The sequence below is a fragment of the Ambystoma mexicanum genome, chromosome 3p, assembly GCF_040938575.1.
Source record: "Ambystoma mexicanum isolate Mex_15411 chromosome 3p, UKY_AmexF1_1, whole genome shotgun sequence".
Classification (NCBI taxonomy): Eukaryota; Metazoa; Chordata; class Amphibia; order Caudata; family Ambystomatidae; genus Ambystoma; species Ambystoma mexicanum.
Window position 1 is genome coordinate 862091564 of NC_090925.1, and position 22634 is coordinate 862114197.

General features: G+C 42.2%; 1 protein-coding gene across 2 annotated transcripts in view; it reads left to right on the plus strand.

Moving 5' to 3' along the window:
- The window catches only part of LOC138581011 (uncharacterized), a 672318-nt gene that overhangs the window by 589547 nt on the left and 60137 nt on the right, over nucleotides 1-22634 (plus strand). For both annotated transcript variants that reach the window (XM_069652014.1, XM_069652015.1), the window contains exons 5-7: nucleotides 8612-8681; nucleotides 10059-10143; nucleotides 10505-10576. In XM_069652014.1, the coding sequence (XP_069508115.1) occupies nucleotides 8612-8681; nucleotides 10059-10143; nucleotides 10505-10576 (227 nt within the window). The remainder of the gene's footprint in view (nucleotides 1-8611; nucleotides 8682-10058; nucleotides 10144-10504; nucleotides 10577-22634) is intronic.

The window sequence follows — 22634 nt, forward strand, 5'->3', positions numbered from 1 at the left end:
CAATCTCTTCCCTTATTGAGGAAGTGCTGAGTGATTTGGAAAATGTATTGATTAAGTGGAATGTCACCTACCCCCGTTCTCCTGTTGTGATAGGGTGGGGGGGGGGTCCTGAATTGTGAGTGCATAGTCTGAGTGGGGATAGGGTTTTGGAGATAACGAGGCTTGTATTTTGATTGATCACCCAATAAGTACAGGGAAGAGGGGTGCACATGGTAGAATATTGTTGCAGTTCTTCTCATGAAAGGGTGTCACTCAATCTAACGTAGTCTTTGGGGATACATGGGCTAAGACACCCACTTGGCAGAACCATGGAGCTGAATCCATAATTGATTACTTGTTCCTGGGAAATATTGATTTGACTAACATACATGTCTTTTAGGTGTTAAAAACGCCGCCGAGTGATGTCTCCATGCTCCACTTGACTATCGGTGTGGGGGCTCCGGTGGCAGTGAACACTGATGGTCTGACCAATTTGGTAATAACTGGCAGGCAAATCAGAGTCTGGAAATTTGGGAAGGTCCGTAAAGCAAATCTTAAATTGAACAATTGGTGGGCCTTACTCCCAGAAGATCAGAAAAAGGAAGTTACTCACCCAGCAGAATTTGCTAACATCCTAGCCAAATTGGGCTCCAGTAGGTTGGAGCCGCTGGGGCCCCCTCTGGTCTCCTTTGCCTTAAATCGCCAAAATGGATTTGATCAAATCATTAATGTCAAGAAAAAGGAGCTAAGGCAGACAATGAAATTTCTGAGTGTCACGGTTCATAATACAGAAACCTTCACAGAAAAGAAAAAGATACTCAAAAGAGAATATAGCAAATGGCTCAAGGGGCATAGACTTCAAATTTATATTATGAAAAATCAGACTTTGTTAAAAATACTGGTCGATAAGGACACATGTTCTATTTGGAGGATCTTGAATGGCACACAGGATCACCAATCTAGTTTGCAATCATTCTGCGTATCAGAGTCCTCATGGTGTGACTATTATTACAAAAAACGTAATTCTGACAATACAGGCATCTCTGGTACACGGACAAGGACTTCAAAGCTTGAGACTTGGAATTGTGACTTTGGCACTACAGACATTTCCATGGCAATTAAGACCTTGAACAGTTCCAGAGCCAGTGGACCTGACTGGGTATCAAATCAATTCTACAAGGAAGATCCTGAACTATGGTCTGATGTTTTATTCAGACTATTTTCTCGTATTGCTGATGGTGAGGTTTGTCCTAGCTCTTGGCGAGCAACAACCATTGTCCCTGTCTTTAAAAATGGTGACAGATCTAGCCCGGCCAATTATCAACCAATTGCCCTGATAGACTCTGCAGCTAGGTTATTTGCAAAATTGGTGCTGAAGGACTTAATTAAATGGGCTCAGGAGGCGAGAATACTTAGCCCTCTTCAAACCAAGTTTAGGAAGGGTGTGGGTACTCTGAGTGACGCAGCCCTTTCTGTCTGCACTTCAGACATAGGCGGCAACTTTGGCAAAACCCTGTACGTGGCAGTACTGGATTTGAGTGCTGCATTTGATAATATCAACATACTAGTCATATGGGAAAAATGAAGGCGATGGGGCATAGAAGAGAGCCTGTTACGAATGATCCAGATGCTCTATAGGGCTAATTCAGTAAAAATCAGGCTAAATAGTGAGGGGGACATGTCACAATCTATGCCCGTCACAAAAGGGGTGAGGCAGGAATGCGTATTGGCCCCAACCATATTCTTCAATCTGTACCAAGCCGATATGTGGAAGGAAAGTTTGGCCTCGGGAGGCTACGCCCCGAGGTGGCGTGATCTGCGGGTGAACATCATTGCTTATGCTGATTTGATATTAATGGATTATACCCCGGCAGGCCTCCAACGGCTTCTTGATGGTGTTCAAGCCTTTCTGGAGGTTAATCATTTAAAAATTAACCCTCTGAAATCCTATACAATGACCTTTACAACAAAACACACAGATAGTACGTACATATGGAAAGTAAATCAAACTCCGATAACACAAGTAACTGGCATACATTATTTAGGCTTTCCGATCTCATCTAAGAACCATCTTAGAATTTAAAAGGGGAAAATGGAAGGGGAAAATCAATTCATCCATCTCCCTGATGAAAGTCTTAGAAAACAAGCTTTGTGCATTTTCATTGCTACCATTAATTGTATTATATAAGCTAAAGATAACAGTGATGATATTGTATGGCTGTGAGCCAATATTGTTTTCGGATAGGGTTTTCCTTGAAAGATTGGAGGGTAAAATCTGGAAAGCGTTTTTGAGCTTACCAAAGTCCACCTCTATTAGCACAATCAGATTAGAATTGGGCCTCACATCTTGATGGGCTCAATACATAAAAAGATCACCAACACTGTCAAATAAAATATGGGAGGGCGTGGAGTATACTCTGTGCTCATACTTACAAGAACGTTTGCTGAATGTCCCAGACCACAAATCCTTCCTGTACAAATTTCATAAAAACTTTAAGAATTATTTCAATAGGTTACAAGTGAGGAGCACTGGTAGTGCTTACATAATAAACAAAATAAAACGCTGGGACAGAAACTCTGACCATGAAGATTTGAAAAAGACTACATTTATACAAACATAATCAGCATTTATGCACGCCATCGGCCAACATGAAATCCTATGTATTAAAGTTTCCTTCCAAAAAGCATAGAGATCTATACCTAAGCCTTCGTCTGAATGTTCCGACAATGGAAGTCCTAGGGCCGAAACTGGGACGAAACTGTCAGTACTTAAGGAAATGCGAGGATGTCGTGCATGCGGGCGAGTCCCAAACAAATCTTTGTTTCACTTGGTCCTTGAGTACCCTGCCTTCTTGGAGCTTAGAATCGGTCCGGTCTTCTGGGAGGGTTCATCCAATCGACTTTTTGGGTATTGTCTGACAATCTTTGGGATAGGATCAGGACTACCTCAAACGAGGCTCTCATAATATCCATGACAACACTGCTTGAGCAAATCTTTGAGGAACTGAATAAGAGAATGTTTCAGGGAGAAGCAGACTTGGGAGCGATATGGGGGACTAATGTTTCTCCACAGAGCTGTGCTGGTTTTAGTACCTGCCGACATATTCTGTAATGGGACATGCGCACAGTTCTGGGGATGATTTCATTTGATTAGACTTTGTAAGATATAAGTGTGCCCCTGAAAAAGTCTTTCTTTGCATTTTGATTTGAGTTTATGTGAAGACAGCATTTCGATGTTGTGGTATAATTATGTTCAGCCATTCTATTACTTATTGTTTTTTTGTTTTTACTAAGCGTAAAAGTGTAATTGTAAACTAAACACACCGTTCTTTAAAAAAAGAAAAAAAAAGATTCCCAAGTAGGTCAAGGCAAATAAAAGACTGTATGAGAACTATCAGCACGCTGATATCAGCAATAATCGACATACTGAAACAACGCTGATCTAAGGTCCTTCATTTTCTTTTAATACGACACACGCAGTTATTTCCAGTTGAGCAAGATTATATGGTATCCATTTTTCTGGTTAACCAGATTGTTCGCTGGTAGGTTAGAGGACAATGTGCTCCCTCTCTGTATGGCCCCCAACCCTCTAGTTTTGTTCCTCTAGGGACCGGGGGGAAGACACAAACTGTTGGCTATGGACAGTGCTGTTGGAGCTCTGTCTTCACGTCCATCTTCATGCGACCATCTTGGTTCATGCCCCCTGGTGGTGTCTCAGACAGTACTTTTTAATGTAGATCATATATACAGTTCTACTAAATCAGATTGTAGCACAGGAAAGGGCAAAACCTTTCAATAACATACCCAATGCATTTCAGTGCATTACCATAATCAGGGGCATACTTGTTTTTATTTGTGGAAGAGCAAAATCCCAAGCATTCAGGATGCAGCCAGGCAGAACCTCTGGTGGCAGAAGGAGCACAAATGGTATAATTGGCTGCAATATATATTACTTTTTCAAAAGAGCAAAAGTCCAGGCAAACTTGAAGCAGCCAGGCACAGCCTCTGGAGGCATCAGGAATAGTGTCAGTGCAAAAGAGACATGCGTATATGCTAATTGAGGGTCATTTGACAGAAAACACTCAATACAGACTACAAAGCTATGAAAACAGACCATAAAGGAAGCTAAGAAAATAAAAGAAAGACTCTGATACTTGATAGTCATGTGACTTTATATAGCCATTCTTTTATTTTCATAGTTTCCTTTATAGTCTGTTTTCACGGTTCCATGTAATAATGTCGCCACAAAAATCTCGCCATACAAAAATATCGCCGAAAAATTGCTGTTTTTTGTGGCGACATTATTGCAAATAATATCGCCACGACCTTTTCCCGGTGATATTATTTACGGCGACCATATATATGGGGATAATATTACCTGATACCGTTTTCACAGTCTCAGTCTGTTTTTAGGGTTTACTGATACTCTTAGTGCTAGCATACATTTGGTTAGAATATTTTGTAAAGTGCAATATACTTTCTTAGGCTTTTTAGTCTTAAGTTAGATTGTCCTTGTTTATCTTATATTGCTTTTTGGCGATTATCCTGGTAGCAAAACTGTTTGAAGCAGAGTCGTCCAACTACAGGCCTCGAGGGCTGGGATCCAGACGGGTTTTCAGGATATCCCTCATTATTATTCATGAGGAAAAATGTGCATACATTTAGAATCCTTGTATGCAAATCTATCTCATGAATATTAATGAAGGGGTATTCTGAAAACCTGATTTGGATCCGGCCCTCTGGACCTGGAATTTGACAACCCTGGTAAAGTAGTGGGCATCTCCTTACTTAGAGTTATGTTCCATAGTATCAGATAGTATTCTGCTAACACGCAGAGTGTAACTGTGCTCTGTTATTTTGTATACATTTTCTAAAAGTATGTATATATGATTGTTCTACTGTGAGAATTGTCATTGTTATATTATTAGGTAATTGGCCCTTGAAGAAGGATCTGAAGGATTTGAATACATAGAGAAATGTTTGTAGATTACTCTGCTAAAGTTACATTTGATATTCGAATAATTCATTGAAAGGTTTCTAAAAGTTTGAAACCATTTCCCCTAAACGATTTTATGCGGTCTGTATGCCAGCGGGAGAATGCTGGCCCACAGTGTGTCAGCATGAAGATGCTGGCATGCAGCCTGCGGCTGTTACTAAAACACTCATGTTTTCGTCAACGCAGAAGACAAGTACAGATATTTGATGGACTGTTGGGGCCCCCAATAAGGTATGTGGTTGTAGGGTGTGGGGGAGCAAGTGTGTGGTAGTGTGGGTGTGGTGTGCAAGAATGAGAAGAACGAGAGGTTTGAGAGGACTCCTTAGAATGTGAGCAACCTACAAGACAATTACATTTTTCTGTTGGTTCCAGGGGCAAGAGCAGTATCATGTATACCAGAGGAATGATGCTAGAATTGAGTGTCGCAAGAGTTATTCCTTCAACATTCTAACCAAGATCCAAAAAAGGTGTTTGGAACTTAATTAAATGGGTGTCTGGATTATTTCAGCAGATGGTGTGCTCTTGTGGGACGATCAATGCTTACGGGCAGCATTTCATCATATTCCTGGCCTCCTCAAATACTAATTTGTTATAAAGCAGAATGTGAAATGTTAGTAGTAAGAGTCTTGGAATAGGAAGGGTCACAGGTCCCATTCTGGATTGGTCAGGCAGGTCATTGTATACTTTCCTGCCCTCTAACCCCTGTTCTTCAGACTTGGTTAGAAATGCTATAAGAGCAAGGATGTTACAATGGTTCTTATTCGCTGAATTGGCTTCATCATTTTTGGTTTGGTACTCCGATATAATAGTTACATCATGGATAGCTTTTTTGAAATGAGAGCTTTCTTTGAAGAAAGACCATCTGTTTTAGGAAAAGGCTTGGATTTGCCACCATTACCTACCATCACTCAACTTGATAGCTTGGTTCCTTGAGGGGATTCCTGGACATAACATTACTATTGTTTATACGGCTAGCAAAGGATTGTACTAATAATTGATACACATGGAAGCCCTTTCGCCATTGAACAAAGACGAGAACATTGTCTGCTTTAACATTAACACATGGTAAGTACTGGCATAAAACTTGATTCTTTTAAATATCACCTCTAGGCTATTGTGACCTCCACAAATCAAGGTCAGAAGGTTTTCCCTTTGGTCATTTTGACGGTCTATATTAGCTTTATCCCCCTGTTGGTAGGTCATCCTCCTCAGTAGTGACATTGGAACTTTGTTTTTCTGATGAGGAAACGTATTGAACAATATTCATCATCTTCCTTGAAGGCTATTTTCTTAATTGCAGTCATTTCTGTTTGGAGAGTGAACGAGTTGCAGGCATTATCCTTCACATCATCCGTATATACAGGCTCCTATCATGAAAAGGTAATATTAAGGACTTCTTTATTTTCTAACGTTTTGTCAGGTTTCCATTTGAACCAGGAAATCTTTCCACCCCTTTTCAGCCTAGACCATACAATACTCCTCTCGAAGACGCCCTTCATAACCTGGATGAAGCTATGGCTTTACAGTTTTATAGAGATAGAAAAATACCTTTGCATCGGTCTAAGAAACCTGCAAGGAAATTCCACCTAGGCATAATCGCATGAGGACACTATAGCTAGAAACATTGTGTCCTGTGTTTCTAAGGCCTATCACCTACATTACAGTGAAATTACAGAGCCACTACATACACATTACACCAGATCCAAGGCAATATCTAATGTTTTTATGCAGCATGTTCCAACCAAAGAGACTAGTAGGGCGGCAACATAGGATATGCCCTATGGCTTTCTTGCAAGCATTACTCACTGTACATTTCCAGGAGGTTCTTCATTTGTTTGCTTGACACCTGTTGCACATGCGATCATCTTGTCTCATGATCCTAATCTGTAGCATCCATCCCAAAAAGCTGAGACTAAAGGAGAGCACGTGAATGTAAGAATTATGATAGTGATTCGCCAGTTCTCTTCATTAGCTCTCCCTCCTCACAACTCCCCACTTCTCTCACTTTGTGCATAGGACGATAGTCCCCACTTTGGCACTTGTCAAAAAGGCTTATGGGACTGGCAGTTAGCACATCATATATATTTGTGTTATAGGGCCACTATCATCTCCCTGTAGATAAGGTGAAACCAATGAGCCATTGTATTTGACAAGATGCTATGGTTATTAACTTTTGACCAATTTGACTATCAGCAGAACATATTCCAAAAGTTTGGCTACGACCACCAAAACGAAGAAAACATTTTGTGTAAATGCATCCAATAGTTCAAAATATATAAAGCATGAACAAGGTTTTTTTTTTTTTACCTTTTGCATTGGTTTTCCCATAGGGCAAATGTGCAGTTTTTAGACCGCTGTCTAACCTGAACCAATGTTCACCAAGTTGTGCTTCGGAAACACAGGAGTGCATTCCTTTGTTGATTTATCAGAAATATGTTCAGTCATTTTAAAAATAATCTTATATAAATGGTTGTGTGTGTGGGATGGTGTTTAAACATATTACAGTGGGGGTGAGGGAAATGGGGATGCTCTGGCAATTTGCTGTTCTAGCTCGCGGCAGGAGCAGGGCTCCCAACAAGTTGTAAAGGAGGATGCACTATGGACTAATAGGGCTTGTTTCACTATGTATCAAGGTGAGTCCCCTGTGATTCCCGCATACCTGTAGTCTTGCTTCGTTGTCGATCCAGGGTAGTTTCAGAAGATGATATCCCGTATGGCCCTAAGTTGTGTAGTAAGGGTAGCCACCTCTAGACCCAAGCCAGATATCGGACACGGGCCAGGAACAGAAAGCAGCTTCCCAGCACCATGGAAAAAGTACCCGCCACATATTTACGGGATGCCATGCAGTGCAATGCACTGAGTGTGCGAAGTCCAAAGCATAGGCGAAAGCAGGCAGTAGAAGGAAGGAAAGCAAGCAAGGCAAAGCAAAGGAAGCAGGGGGGTCAAAAGACTCAACACGAGAGGAGAGAAAATCATAAGACGTGACAAAGTGAGCAGGAGAAGAGGAAAGCAACTGGAGCAGTTTCCAGGGGAGCGGCAAGAAACTGGTCCAGGCAGAACAGGAGGACAAGACTAGAAGTGGAATAAAGACAGAGCACAAAGCTCAGCCTTGTTACCTTTAGGAAGGAAGAGGTTGGTGCCTGCCAAGTTTTTAGAACGCACCAGCAAGTGGAGTTACAGCTCCGGCACACTGGTCACCCTTGGCAATGGCCCATGCTCCATGCACCTTGCATGTGTGTAAAGCAGCCGCTAGTCCTCGGCACATCAACAGTGCGGCAAAGATGGCGGCACCCAGGGATCGAGGATGGCCTGGCAGAAAACGTTGGGGAAGACGGTCCAGCGAGCTCCAGCGGGCCTGCCACAAAGGGAAGTCACGGCAACCAGGACGGGTAAGTGCTGTGATATGATGATCATATTTCTTTAATTCCTATCCAGTTACCATTCAAGTAATACCTTTCCACTGTCTGTCATACTCCCCAGTCTCACCACCCACTCCATCTCCTCTTTTCTCAACTCTATTGGGGTTTCCCCTGATTTCCACCAGCCCACTTCTTTTGCTCTGTTGCCACTGGCCCCTCTTTGTTGCCTCATATACACACTGTACATGTCCCTAATGTCATCTTTTTCTGATTTTAGTTCTGAACAACCAGCCACGGGACAAGTCAAATAAATTCCGATCTGCAAATTGCTGCAGCCTCTGTGGCCTGTGAGTTAATCTCTTGTTTGTACTTTTATTTTTTTATACAAATTGCATGCTTCCTGTGGCACTCCAAAACAACAACCTGGAAAAGCTATTCCTTTGCCCATGCTCTCTAATCAGGAACCAGAGCAGACCCTTTCAAGATCATATAGGGTATTGACAGGCTTTAAAACATCACTTATATATGCCATTAACGAGGCCTACTTAAATTATAAAATGAGTTTGCTGCCAAACAGATTCTCAAGATATTTACATAATTGAAAAAACAATGATAAATCATTTAAGGTTCTGCAGGTGGATAAGAGGATTATATACTTGATACTTCAAGGAGGAAATTGGCTATGATCAAAAATCTTGTAAATTCCTATGCAGGTAGCCTCTTCTTTTTTCATGGAAAAGGGCATGTTATTCTTAAAAAATGGTTGATTTCCCTTCTGATTTGCTGTACTTTGATTCAATCTCTTCGGACCAGGGAACACAAGGCTGCACCATCTGCTGTGAAGCATACTTCTTTGCTAACACCACTTACTGCAGCAAACCAGGACGTGCCATTTCACTTGCCCTCCTGGAGTGTTGTGATTAGATTCGAGACAATATTTGTAAACAGTGTGTGAAGACCAGTATTCTACTACACAGAAAATCTACGGTGGCAAGGAATTTGAATGCCACGTGCTTCTACTGGTATTGTTCCCATTAGCCAAAATGATACACAGGGTTCATGACGTTCTGACATGACACACATGAGCATGCTTATTGCTTGATAGTCCCTCTGAAAATCCATACTTTACCTTCTAATAGCAAAAGGTTGTTAATGGACTTGGAGAATTTAGTCCCAGAAAACTCTAAATAGACAATGAGTCAACCCTAGGTCTGTTTGTGGTGACAATACTGGGGTAATTTAGAGACACCATCCAACAACCCTCTACATAGCCAGCATGAGGATGCTTTTCAGATTGGGTCAACAGGTATATTCAAAGACCTTACAAGGGTACCCAGTCATTTTAACAGAAATAAAACAGAGTGGTAAGTTTTACTGAAACCCAAAAAAAAGAAAAAATACAGACAATTGTAATTAAATATATATATATGGTAGTGGGGTAAGGAGTAAAACTGGGTGGGGATGTGGTTGGGGTGGGGTTAAAAGGATAGAAAAACGGGGGGACTGAGGGGACGCCCCAACTCCCCCCCAAAAGGTATTTCTTCAGTATTTTGACTTCGGTGAAATATACCACTCTGATTTTACCTTTGTAACCCTTACAAGTATTAACCAGTTGTCCAACTCTCCTAGAGTATAATTGCATCAGTCAGATGTCCTTATTGTTAATTGCACAATGGCTGTCCCATGGGATACCTTACAGCCATGCCCTCTATATCCTCTTTCAGGTCTCTGGGACCGTATGATGGTGCTCCATGCAAGATCAAGAACCACACGGCGGGAATAGTCGGCAATATCTGCTGCCATGATCATGTAGGTATCTTACTGAGCAGGGAGAAGTGTGGAAAGAAAAGTACAATTGAAGGAAGGCTTGTGGGGGTGGGTGGTAAGTCTTCAAACTCTCCTCTCTTAGGAGGCTGAGAGAACCATCCGCCCTAATAAAAAACAATGTTCTATACCTTCTCTGTTCAACCGTTGGCTTCTTTCTCTCTCGGCTGGTATTATTCGAGGATGAATGCCCCTCACAAAGTCGCACAAATCCTCAGACTGTCATGGCTTTACACATTGCCCATGTGTCTGTGAGAGCTCAAAACACCACAAACCATTACTCTATAACAGTGAAGTTTCTGGATTTCCTTAAGATCTCCCCATCTCTTCCTGACCCCTTCTGCAGGATGACGGCCTGGATGCTGCTGACAGAGACCCAATGGAGATTAGAAGCAGAAGCCCCTCCCATCATAAGCAGGTAATGTCTCCTCGCTCAGTTGCTAACATCTCTCTGAGATGGGTTGGGGATTAGAGTGTTGTTCTCTAACCAGAAAGATATTTCTCTTGAAATACTAGACCAATCAAGGTGTCAAATTGTTGTCCAGCCACCCTAAAATGGCAATAATGGCCTCAGGGGAAGCATTTTCTGTTCGTTTCTGTGCAGGTGGATTTATAATATCAATAGTGATGAATGTATATTTACTTATTTTGTGAATTTGTGGATTTTCTTCTTACATTAACATTTTACTAAACATCTCAAGTAAACCTAAATTCATTATGCATGTTGTTTTTTAAGTACTGTATTACATTTATTTTGACTACATTGGACCCCATTATCAACAGTCTCCGATCATTATAATATTTCATTCATGATTGACGTATTTTTCTCACCTTGCCCAAGGTTCATTAGAATTCGGCTTTACTCCATGGATAAAGGTATATCTGAATGTGGATCTCAATGTACAATCCTATGACAATAGCTATGTTGTGAACTTAAAAGGGGGATTAAACAGAGTAAGGTGTAATCCCACAAAGTCGGCTAAAGCAAAGAGCAGTGTGTAGATATCTAAGACAAGGATCTGATTGGTAGGTTTCAGTCGTCAATGAATGCTATTCATGCCCAAGTGCGTATAAATACAGGGTGCAGGAAACACAAAGAGGCATGTAGCAAAAAACTTGGGCAGAAGCAGAAATGTGACAGGGAGGTACAACAGTCAAAAAAACAAGGCTAGATATAAAAAAACCTTACTGCATCTCTATGGCAAAATGTGTAGCCATATAAATATCAGGGTAGCCATTTCAAGTTTGAAAAAGGAACACCAGAAGTGGCTGTGTTGCCATTTTAGCATATCATGTAAAAAATAATGCACATAGATTGTTCTGGGGAATTATCAATTTGGTTAAAAGCATGCCAGCTCTAGTAAATAGGGCATCCAATATGGATTGGACGGCCTACATAACAAGCACTGTAGGGCAATTATATGTGAAGATCCCTTTTTGTTCAGTGTGAATTTTAAATGGGCTGTAAAACCACAGTGGCATAATTGGTGACCATAATACAAAAAAAACAAATTAATCTTGGCCAGTGGACCCAGATGGAACATGCAATACACTGATCAAAATTAACCCAATCCTGTGGGTAGAGCCACTCTATTGGCTGTTTATTATTAGCCATAATGGCGCCTTGCCGGGATCCTGAAGGATAGTAAGATAGTGGCAATTCGTAAGAAGGGTAGTTGGAAGAATTCTGGAAACTATCGATTGTTAGCCATGCTTGATATCCCTTCCAAAATGTTTGCAAGAGTGCTACTAAATGAGCTAAGGGACTGGATTCTGCAAAAAGTCTAGCATGTTTCATAATTTGATAATGTTAGTTACTTTAGTTTAACATTCATGGGCAACACGTCAACAGCCAATATATGCTATATATATTGATTTTAGCGCAGCCTTCTACACCATTCTTCGAGGGCGACTATGGTATACACTTGCTGCCTGGAAAATACCTGCTGGTCCTTTGGCTATGATTATACAATTGCACACTTTTGAATTACAAAAAAGGTAGCAGACGCCCCTCTCTAGAAAGAACATGGCATGATAACCTGTTCTGTGTTTTTTTCCCCACTTTGAGAATCCCAGCCATCACTTTTTGCTCACTGTACTTCACAAAGGAGAAATACCCATTTGCATATCAGTCTTTGTCCCGCCCACAAGGGAAGTCCAGCACCAAAATGTCAGGCAAACCTCCTTTGAACAAGAGTACCAACAGAAAACCCAGACATGTGTTTCAGCCTGGTTGGGCCTCATAGGTGAGGTGGAGCTGTACCTCTCTGAGCACAGTGAGCAAGAGGCCGACGTCTGGGTTCCCCCAGGTAACTTAGGTTGACCAACCCCATGTTGCTTGAAAAAATACAAAAAAGGTAGCAGGTGCCCCTCTCTAGAACGAAACTGGCCTTTTTTATTTTTGAATGGTAGCATCGGCTGTCATATGCACAATGTATTATTACAAAGACCCATAAAGCATATAGGCCAATCTCTTCATCAACAAACATACAGGTAACACCAGTCAGACTTCCTTGTTATGTTATTGCGATTTACACCATGCACCAGTGCCATTTGCATGGACATCCTTGTGTTCATGGATCTTGAAGGGAAAGGGGGGTGGGAAGGAGGTTGTTAGGGGGATAGCCGGAAAAGATAAGAAGTTGTGCTTAAATGTTGGTGCCGTTAGAGCCAGGAGAGAGTGGCTATGTGGGTGGGTTCTGTAGGTGGTTTGTGGTGTTTTAAAAAGAGCTCCTTAGGAGCAAAATTTCATCATTTGCACTGCAGCATGCAAAAGTTCAAAAGCGGAGGCCAAAGGGCAGCGTACAAGTCTGTACGCCTCCTCTTGCGCTCCCCCTTTTGTTCCCTGCCATGCAAATGAAGTAAACACTGCCTGCTATGTACGCTTGGCAGGCAGCATTTATAATGGATCCATGCGGGGTGCAAATGCTGGAGGATTTGTATGGCGGAGAGGAAGGGAGCGGCAGAAACACAAGTTACGTTCCGCCCCTCCTCTCTGCTATACAAATTGATGAAAATGGGGCATGGCATGAATAGAAGGCAGAAAAGCCTTTTATGCCTTTCATTTATGTTATAGCCCGTTACAAAATGAGATCCTTAGTGTCTTGTGTCCTTAGGAGCTCATTTTAAAGGAGCTCGTAATTTGGTGGCGGGAAGACGTTACATGAACAATTCAATGAAAATGGCTCCCAACCGCCAACTTTTCATTGTCTGCACGGCGGAGAGCAAAAGCACTATGCTATCAGAAGGAATAAACAAAATCATGGCTAATACTAAAGATGACGATTCATGCAAACATATCATACGGATATACAACCAAGACATGACAAAACTACTCGATCTCCAAGCCCCCCTAAAAAATAAAAAAGTTAGGCCAAACATAAATCACCAAAAATGGTTCAATGCCGAAGCCATTGAACTCAAAAAAGAGAAACAGAATCTAGAAAGGAAATGGCTAAAAGAACCTACAGAAACAAATAAAACGAATTGGAAGAACACCAACTGCAAGTATAAGTCCAAACTCATCGATCTCAATAAAAACCATTACAATGAGCTTATTAACACCGCTGCCAACTCCACCGGAAAGCTCTATCAGATTCTCAAATGTATAGATAAACCTAAGGCACTTACCCCACCTTTCCAGCCTACAGAATCAGACTGTGAGAAAGTCCAAGTGGCCTTCCAAAACAAAATCATTAAAGCCAGAGAGACTATTCTGAATTGCCAGACTAATAGCCCATTGACTAAGAACAAACCCATTGGAAGGGAAACTGAATTGAAAAATCCCAAATTTCAATTCAGGCCCATAACACTTGATGAAATGAAGAAAACACTCTCAAACATAAGATGCACCTCATGCTCAGAAAATGTATTGTCACCTAAACTAATTTTAGAAAACCCAGACATCTTTGCTCCATTCTTTAGAAGAATGGTAAACTCATCGTTTAGGGATCAAACTGTACCCGCCATAATCAAAACAGTCACAGTCACTCCCCTGCCTAAGAAACCAGAACTTGACCAACAGGATCCTGCAAATCTTAGACCCATAACAAACTGTAATTTTCTGTTGAAAATACTAGACAAAGTAGCCACCGAACAGCTCCAAAGCTACGTGGATGAAAATAACCTACTACACCCCCAACAGTCCGGCTTTAGGACTGGTCATAGTACCGAATCGGCTCTTTTAGACCTCCAGACCGAGATGCTAGGCATTTTAGACAAGGTGAAATCAGGCTTACTGATCTTATTAGACCTCTCGGCAGCCTTTGATCTGCTTGACCACACAAGGCTTCAGGAAATTGCTCACCATAGGCAACTGATTGGCTAACCTCTTTTGTACAAGACAGGCAATCTAGGATTGTCTGGGGAAATAAGGCCTCCAACAAAAATCCAGTGGACTGTGGTGTCCCGCAGGGAGCTAGCTTCTCTCCACTGCTATTCAACCTGTACATGCGATGCTTATGCACCATGCTGTCCCAAATGGGAATATTTTTTACCAACTTCGCCGATGATACCCAGCTGGTCTTCGAGCTCTGCAGAGATTACAAACAAGACAGCGATAAACTAACCACCATATATAACATAGTCGAAAGCTGGATGAAGGACAACTGGATGTGCCTAAATAGAACCAAGACTGAGCTAATGATTTTTGGATCCCCACATGCCAGAAAACAACTGAACTCCTCATTCAATATCAAAAACACTCTAATACCAGTATCTGAGAAAGTGAAGACGCTAGGAGTTTACTTACAAGCCTTTCTAGGAGCCGAGGCTCTTACAGCTTATTTAAAAAGAAACTGCCAGTACCATCAAAAACTCTTGAAAAAAATCAGACCCCTGCTTGATCAGAAGAATAGCACCACAATAGCCAGAGCAACAATACTCTCAAGACTCGATTATGGCAACTCCTTGCTCCTTGGAGCAAACAGTAAATGCCTGAAGCATTGCCAGGTTATTCAAAACAACGCGGTTAGGACAATCACAGGCAGATCAAGAAGAGAACACATCACAGGCGATAGGAAAGATCTGCACTGGCTGGCCATGGAAGAAAGAATCACCTTTAAGTCCCTCACCATGGTCCATCGATGCCTATATGGTAAAGCCCCAGCTTACTTAAAGAAACAGTTTAAGTGGCACGTACCAACTAGATGCCTAAGATAATCAAACAAAGGCCTTCTACGAACCATCTCAACAAAAAAGCTAAATGGCCTTGGGAAGGCATTCCCTACCAGAAGCATCCAAAAATGGAATGAACTACCTCTGTCCCTGAAGCTTGATCCCAACTATACCCAATTCAGAAAGAATCTAAAAACATTTTTATTCAAATAACCATTAATCCATTTCAACCCTTAGCACCCATGAGATGATCACTATATGTATCTTCACGCTGTCCTGTTACTCTGCATCTATATGTTCCGTCTTTTTGTAATACGCTCCGATGCCTGCGGGCTTTAGCGCTATATAAATAAATAAATAAATAAAATAAAAGGGGAGGGCAAAATACAAGCATGTAAGCTGCCTCTTGTCCTCCCCTTTTGCACTCTGCTGTGCAAATGCAATAAATGCTGCCTGCCATGCATGCATGGGAGGAGCATTTACAATGGATTCCTATGTGGTCCACCTGTTTTTTGGTTATGCATAAAGCAGGCGGACCCCATCGGGAACCCCATCATTTGCGCCACCTGAAAATGGCATACATGGCAGAAATGTAAGCTGTGTACCGCCCCTCCTCGCCGTCGTACACATTCACACAAATGGGGTGTGGCGTGAATGGAAAGGGTGAAAGCCTTACTTACACAGGCCTTTTTACCTTCCATGTACATTAATGCCCCCATCCAAAATGAGCTTGTTAGTGCCTTGTGACTTGGATCTTTTTACTTGGATAACCGCCTTCTTCAATGTTATTACCTTGGCTAGAAGGCTAGACAAACTTCAACCTCTTTCTTCAGAGGATACTTATTCTGCCTTCCATAGGGATAGGGTTTACTTATGGACTGTTGCATGCTTCATTCCTAAGGCCCTTTCTGATTTTGAATAAGTAAATTGTTCTCCTGGTCTTCCCTCTTAGACCTCACACTTCCTCAGCAGTGGAGACATTGCACAATCTCAATGTGGCGATAACCCTGAAATTCTATCTGGATAGAACAAAATCGTTCAGGAAATATGACCATCTGTTTGTAACCTGTGGTGGCCTTTCACCTGTAAACAAAGTGGCCAAGGCAACCATCTCTAGATAAATAGGTTCTTGCATTTCTAGAGCTGATCAGTTATCTAACCTCTAAATTCCTGAAAGATTTCAGCCTCATTCCAGCAGAGCTAAAGCATCCCTATCGCAGTAATCTGCGGGCAACCTCTTAAGCCACTCCTCATGCTTTCATTAAGCACTACAATTTGGATGCGTCTTCTAGGAAAAATACTTCCTTTGGTCGACAGATCTTACACAATCTCTTTGCATAAACCCAGGCTGGGCATATGCTGTTCCTGCACCCACCACTTGGGTCTGCATATTCTGCTCTTCCATCCAGTTGGGAAGAAGGGAAAGCAGGGCATTAGAGTATGAAATGCATACCAGCTCCATTCCAAAGCTCTTAAAGTAATAGCATCCTCTTTTTTGTCAACCAGTCTAAGGTACATGCATGCCCCACTAATTGTGATGGAGGGAGAGCAAGGACTAAGAGTCCCGAAATCACCCTGATGGGCATTAATTCATATTTGCATACATCCAATGACAATTCACCAGGGCAGGGATTCACCTCTCACCCTATGAGAAAAAGGAGTACTCTCCATTCTCATAAGGGCCATCAAAAGGCAAACGTTCAGGAGTATGAGATGGCTATCAGGAGAGCAAGGAATGAGAGCAACAGCTAACCACACGAGGACCTAACTTGCAGCATCTGAATCTAAAGCATAACAAGGAACACAAAGGTGCTGAACCAAAAGGGACCCAGAGACCATAAGGTGCGGATCCAAAAGGGGCCCAGAGACCATAAGGTGCAGATCCAAAAGGGGCCCAGAGACCATAAGGTGCGAGATAAAAGGGGCATAGGGACCACAAAGTTCAGAACCAAAAGAGGCCAGGGACAACAAGGTACAGAGCCATAGGAGTCGTCAGTCCAAAATGAACAGAGAAGGGGTGGTCCAACCTCACAGCAGGACGACATGGAAGAAAAGGCTACTGTCGCAAACACCTCCCCTGCCACAGACCAGCAGAAGCATCTTCGGAAGTAAGTAACTTCTATATTCTACCACTTAACCCTTAATCAGATAAACTAATGTCTCAACACCCCCTGGAAATTATGTACAGTTTGAGTTTCAAAAATAGGTTTTTAGCTAAAGCTAGAAAATATTCCTCTATGATCCATCCTAACACATTTCTAAGTAATACACAGACACACAAACACACCATTGCACTATAAAAGGAGTGAGAAGTACTTCTTAAGATCCGGATCCATATTTTAAAGTCAATGCTTTATTTCAAAACCTTGCAACACCATCCAATCATTCCAGGGTCTTCGTGCTCATAAGCTTTTCCATGGCACAAGATCTTTTTTGTGCACCTGCATTCTTCCAGAATTGTACTAACTAACTATTTCTGGTTAGTGTGAGCAGTTGGCATGGGCAGAACATGTGGAACTTAATTTAAGAACTGCAAAAACCATCGGCAGAAATTATGATTTTTATTGCAAAAGCTCTAAAGGGCTTGGTGCTCTACAGTGGGCAGTTAACCCATTCGGAATTTCATGAGAGTGCATTACAGTTCCATTTTCAGTAGCTGTAGTAGTAAATATTCCTCACACTAATTTTTCATCTCCTATAATATTTACAGGTACTATACCATTAAATCACAGCTTTCAACTATTTACCCAAAATAAATTCTTCAATGCTATCTTTCTCTTCACGGGCAATTTCCACATTTGCATCAAAATATTACTTACGACTATTCTAGTATGCATCTGCTAACAAAACCAGTAACTGGATAAGAGAGTTCACTTTTTCTAAAGGATAAAAAACAGCCTTTTGCCATAGACCCATCAACTCGATTTTTCAGTGTTAATAGTCGGAAAAACATTCTATTGCTTGGGAGAGCTCTGATGTTGGGATGCCATTGTCCGCATGGATCAGATGCAGCCGTGGCATTCGATACTCGCATAAATTGCCTCCAAGCCCAGTCTTCAAATGTAATCCTCTCTGGATTTTTTCCAACCCCATACACAGCAACTATACAATATTGGTACTGTGAAGAGCCTAGGAATGAGTCTTTAGCCCTCTTCACTACTGTAGTTCTTGGTGACTTATAAGCAGAGCATGGGAAGGTATTCTTAATATCCTCCATGGGTGGGTGAAGGGAGTTATGACAATATGCCATTGAGGCATGGGGAATGGACAGGGTATCACAAAAAGGAAAAGGGGGATACCATGTCTTGTCTGCTGATGTTGTGCCAATCCATAGCCGCCCCCAGGGTTAGGATCAGGTAGTGGCTGCCGTCTCCTGGCCACATGGGGAGAGGTCACCGCTGGGAAAGAAGTGAGATCACCATCGACTTTATCGCAGTACCAACTTTCTCCAAACAGTAATTAGTTAGAAAGCCATACATACCGCCTCTGGAACCCAATAAAGGTATACACACCTAATCTGGCTCTTTCTATACCTTGCCTTGAATGCTGACTCCTTTCTAAACCAGAAGCAAACACTACTCCTAAATATTTAAAAAGGGAAACCACTTCAGGGATGTCCTTTCTCCAACTTTTCACTAACACCATCCCATTTATTTTGACTGATTACCACGAACAATACTGTCTCATGTGCTTGAAGAAAGCCAGATCATGATAATTTGAATCGGACATTAACAGAAAAAGCCAACAACAGATTTTGTAGCAATGGGCTAGAAATGTTGTCTATTGCAAAGATTAAAGCAGCACTGTAAGTAAGTATTTCCGTTGCTGCAGGTATTGTTCGACACAGACCGGTCTACATAGGGCTAATTTCTCTTAAGTGAACAAAGCATCTTCCAGGGGTTGATTTCTTAGCATATCTATTGGGTACATTTAAGCCACCTGACACGGCAATGTGTTGCTGATGTACAGAGGGAAACCGGGATTGTGGTTATGAGAAGCAGGTTAGAGAACCATTGAGCACTGAACGTTGCTTTGGCAAACACTGGAACCGTCCCCTCCCTCCTCAAGCACTGCCTTTTGCACCCCCTTCCTAAGAAGCCCTCTGCTGATCCTTCCTCTCTGGCTATCGCCCGATCGCCATCACTCCTTTCCCGGGAAAACTCCTGGAAAAGCTGCCCATCTCCCAGCTTAATCTGCATACTGAATCTGTTGGTTGTCTCCACGACCACCAGTCTGGATTCAGAGCTGCCAGAAGCACAGAAACTGATCTCCTGAGCACCTGTGAAGTCTGGTCCTCTGATCTTGACTCTAATATTCCTCTTTCCTCATTCTCCTCGATCTATTCTCCGCTTTTGACATGGTCAACCATGCCATCCTGCTTAATTGTCTCTGTGACAACTGCTCAGGCCCTGTCCTGGTTGACCTCCTTTCTCACTGACCGACCCTCTCAGGTCCAACTGGGGTCTTTCCTCTATCTATCTCTCTCTCTCTCTACTTTTGGTGTTCCCCAGGGGTCTAACCTTTCTCCCGGGCTATTCAACCACTACCTGGCACCTCTGGCCCGCCGCACATTCTGGTCTAACTTTCACTGTTATGCGGATGACACCCAGCTCTCCTTCAGGCTCCCCTCAACCACCTCTGCTCCTTCTCTCATACCACACTGACTGGCCGCAATTCAGGAATGGCGTACTGCCAATGATCTCTGCCTTAATGTCAGTAAGACAGAGATCCTCCTCATCTGGAAACCTCCTCTCTCCTTTCCTCTCACTCTCTGGCCGCCTACCCTGGGCCCCCTTCCTGCTCCTTCCTGTGAAGCTAAGAAACCTTGGTGCCATCTTCCACTCTACCCTCTCCTTCTCTCCTCACATCCCCAACGTCTTTAAAAAGTCACACTTTCAGTTGCACCTCCTTAGAGGTATTCTGCCTTTTTTCACTTTCCCCCAGAAGCTCATTGTCTTTAGAGCCCTGGTCCTCTCCAGGCTGGACTATTGCAACAGCCTCTTTCTAAATCTGCCTGTCTCTACTCTTCGACCTTTACCACTCATACAGAACAGGACTGTGAGACTTGTCCTTGGCCTCAAGCCCAAGGATCGTATCGCTCCAGCTTTAAAATCTCTGCACTGACTCCCTGTGGCTGCAAGGATTAAATTCAAAACCCTTTGCATCGTCCAAAATGCTTTCTGGGGCCTGGTACCGCACTACCTTCAACTTTCTCTTCCTTAACATTTTCCTTCTGGAGCTCTGCGCTCATCCACCTCCAATTCTCTGAAGGTCAGATGCTTTTGCAAGTAGAGAATGGGGCGTAGATCTCTTTCCTCGGCTGGGGCCTCCCTCTTGAACAGCCTCCCTGCCTCTCTCAAACTTGAGCAGAAACACCTCTGTTCCAGAAGCAACTGAAGACCTTCCTTTTCGCTCCCACTTTCTCTCTTCCTCTCCCCTTCCAATGTCCCTGATAGCTCCTCACTCTGGTCACCTGGCCACCCCAGAACTCGGGCCCAGGCTCTTGCATGTCCAGTTGCCCTCACACTGCTTCCAGGCTCCCTCAGCACTTAAGGGTCTGTATCTGTAACCCTACAGTCCCTTCTCTTTGCACTTGAGACCCTCTGGCAGCACTTAATGAGTCACCTGTTCTTCTCCTCACCCCCAACCACCCTTGGCACTTCTCCCCTACCCCCTTCTTTGCACTTGCGCGATCTGGATGACACAAGGCTTAGTAAGATCGTTGTTTGTCCTCCTGTTTCCCACCCTCCTTGTCTTGTCACGCCTAGAAAAACTTGTGTACAGGCGCGTTATAAATAACTTATCATATCATAAGTCATATCATATCAAACTATAAGTGAGTTAGAATCCATAGGTTGTCTTCCTGATTCACGCGAATGTTGTTCTACTTGAATTATTTTACCAAAGCATCATGTATTATGTTGTTCTTGGGTCTGGTTTTTAGTTTCGGTATAAGCTGACGTAGCTAATTGTGGATGTAATATTCTATGGTGCAACAATAGGTTCACTCAAGGGTGTTCTAGTGAAAGGTCGAAATTGAGTATATTTAGTGCTTGTTTAAAGACATAAAGGAGGGAGAAACGGATGAACAGGGGGTACAAAAGAAGAAACAGAAGGATGGCACAATGCAGAAGAAAGACTGAGAACGATCTAAAGGCAGAAAACAAGACGACATTGAGGAAAGTTTGGTAACTGAATGACAGGACAATATGAAATGAGCTGCTTCGTGGTGACTTAATGGAAGCAGAATTACTCAAATAATAATTCACCAGCTTACGATTCACTGAGCACACTACTTAACACATTAGTGGAGGGGAAGTTGTGGTATCTGTGGATGGTATCTAGAATGGAGATGTTAAAGGTTTGATTTTGGGGGAAGGGATTTTTCTTCCTTTTTATGGATGGTTTTTTGGAACAAAAAAGTTTAAAGGTTTATTTTAAGTTAATGATTGTTTTTACATATTTGACTTCTAACCAATAAAACATATATATTTAAAAGAAAACACTACTTAACACATTCACCTCAGCATATAGTGTCATTGAGGGTGCCACACTCAAGGTGGGGTCGACCAGAGAGTAGAATTCAAACACAAATTCCTTCACCTAATCAAGACTAGTCTTGAGTTCAGCTTACCTTTCAGGTTATGTTAAGATCTATTAAGTACCAATGTGATCAGGCCTTGAATTCTTGACATGCCTTCAGGTAAGTAAAAGTCTTCATGTTTCACATTGCATCAATTGCATGCAGGTAACAATTTGAATGATTAAATCCGAGTTCATCAACAATAGTGTGAAAGCGGTGTGAAAGGCGGTATGCAAAAGCAGTAGCTTTGTTCTACACAGGCAACATTTCCACTACTGATAAAACACACTTGGAGAGGGACAAATTACCACTAATTTCTTAAAATATGTATGTTAACCTTTTTGTCGCTAGATGTGTATCAAGCATTTTTGCTATTTTGAGAAGATAATTGCTGTTTTATTGTCTATAATTGTGCAATACACGCAAAACTGCCAATTATGAATTCACACAACTAATGGTACTTAGGTTATATTTTCCCCTTTAAGCCAGGGTTAAATGGGTATATATGGGTAGATCTGTGTTAATTACATTTAATATCATAAATATTTTAAGTCTATTGGTCTATAACTTGAATTAGTGCGTTAGATATTGCAGTACATGCAGTAAGAACACAACTTGGCAGTTTTTATTCCAAACTGAAATAAAAGAAAGAAAGAAGCACAATATTTAATGTGTCTTGTGGTGGGGCTTGGGGGAGTGATTAGCAACATGTTTAAAGGCCGCTAAAACTTTCAGTATGGTATCTCTGCCACAACAGTTGAGGCTGCCTCAACAGATT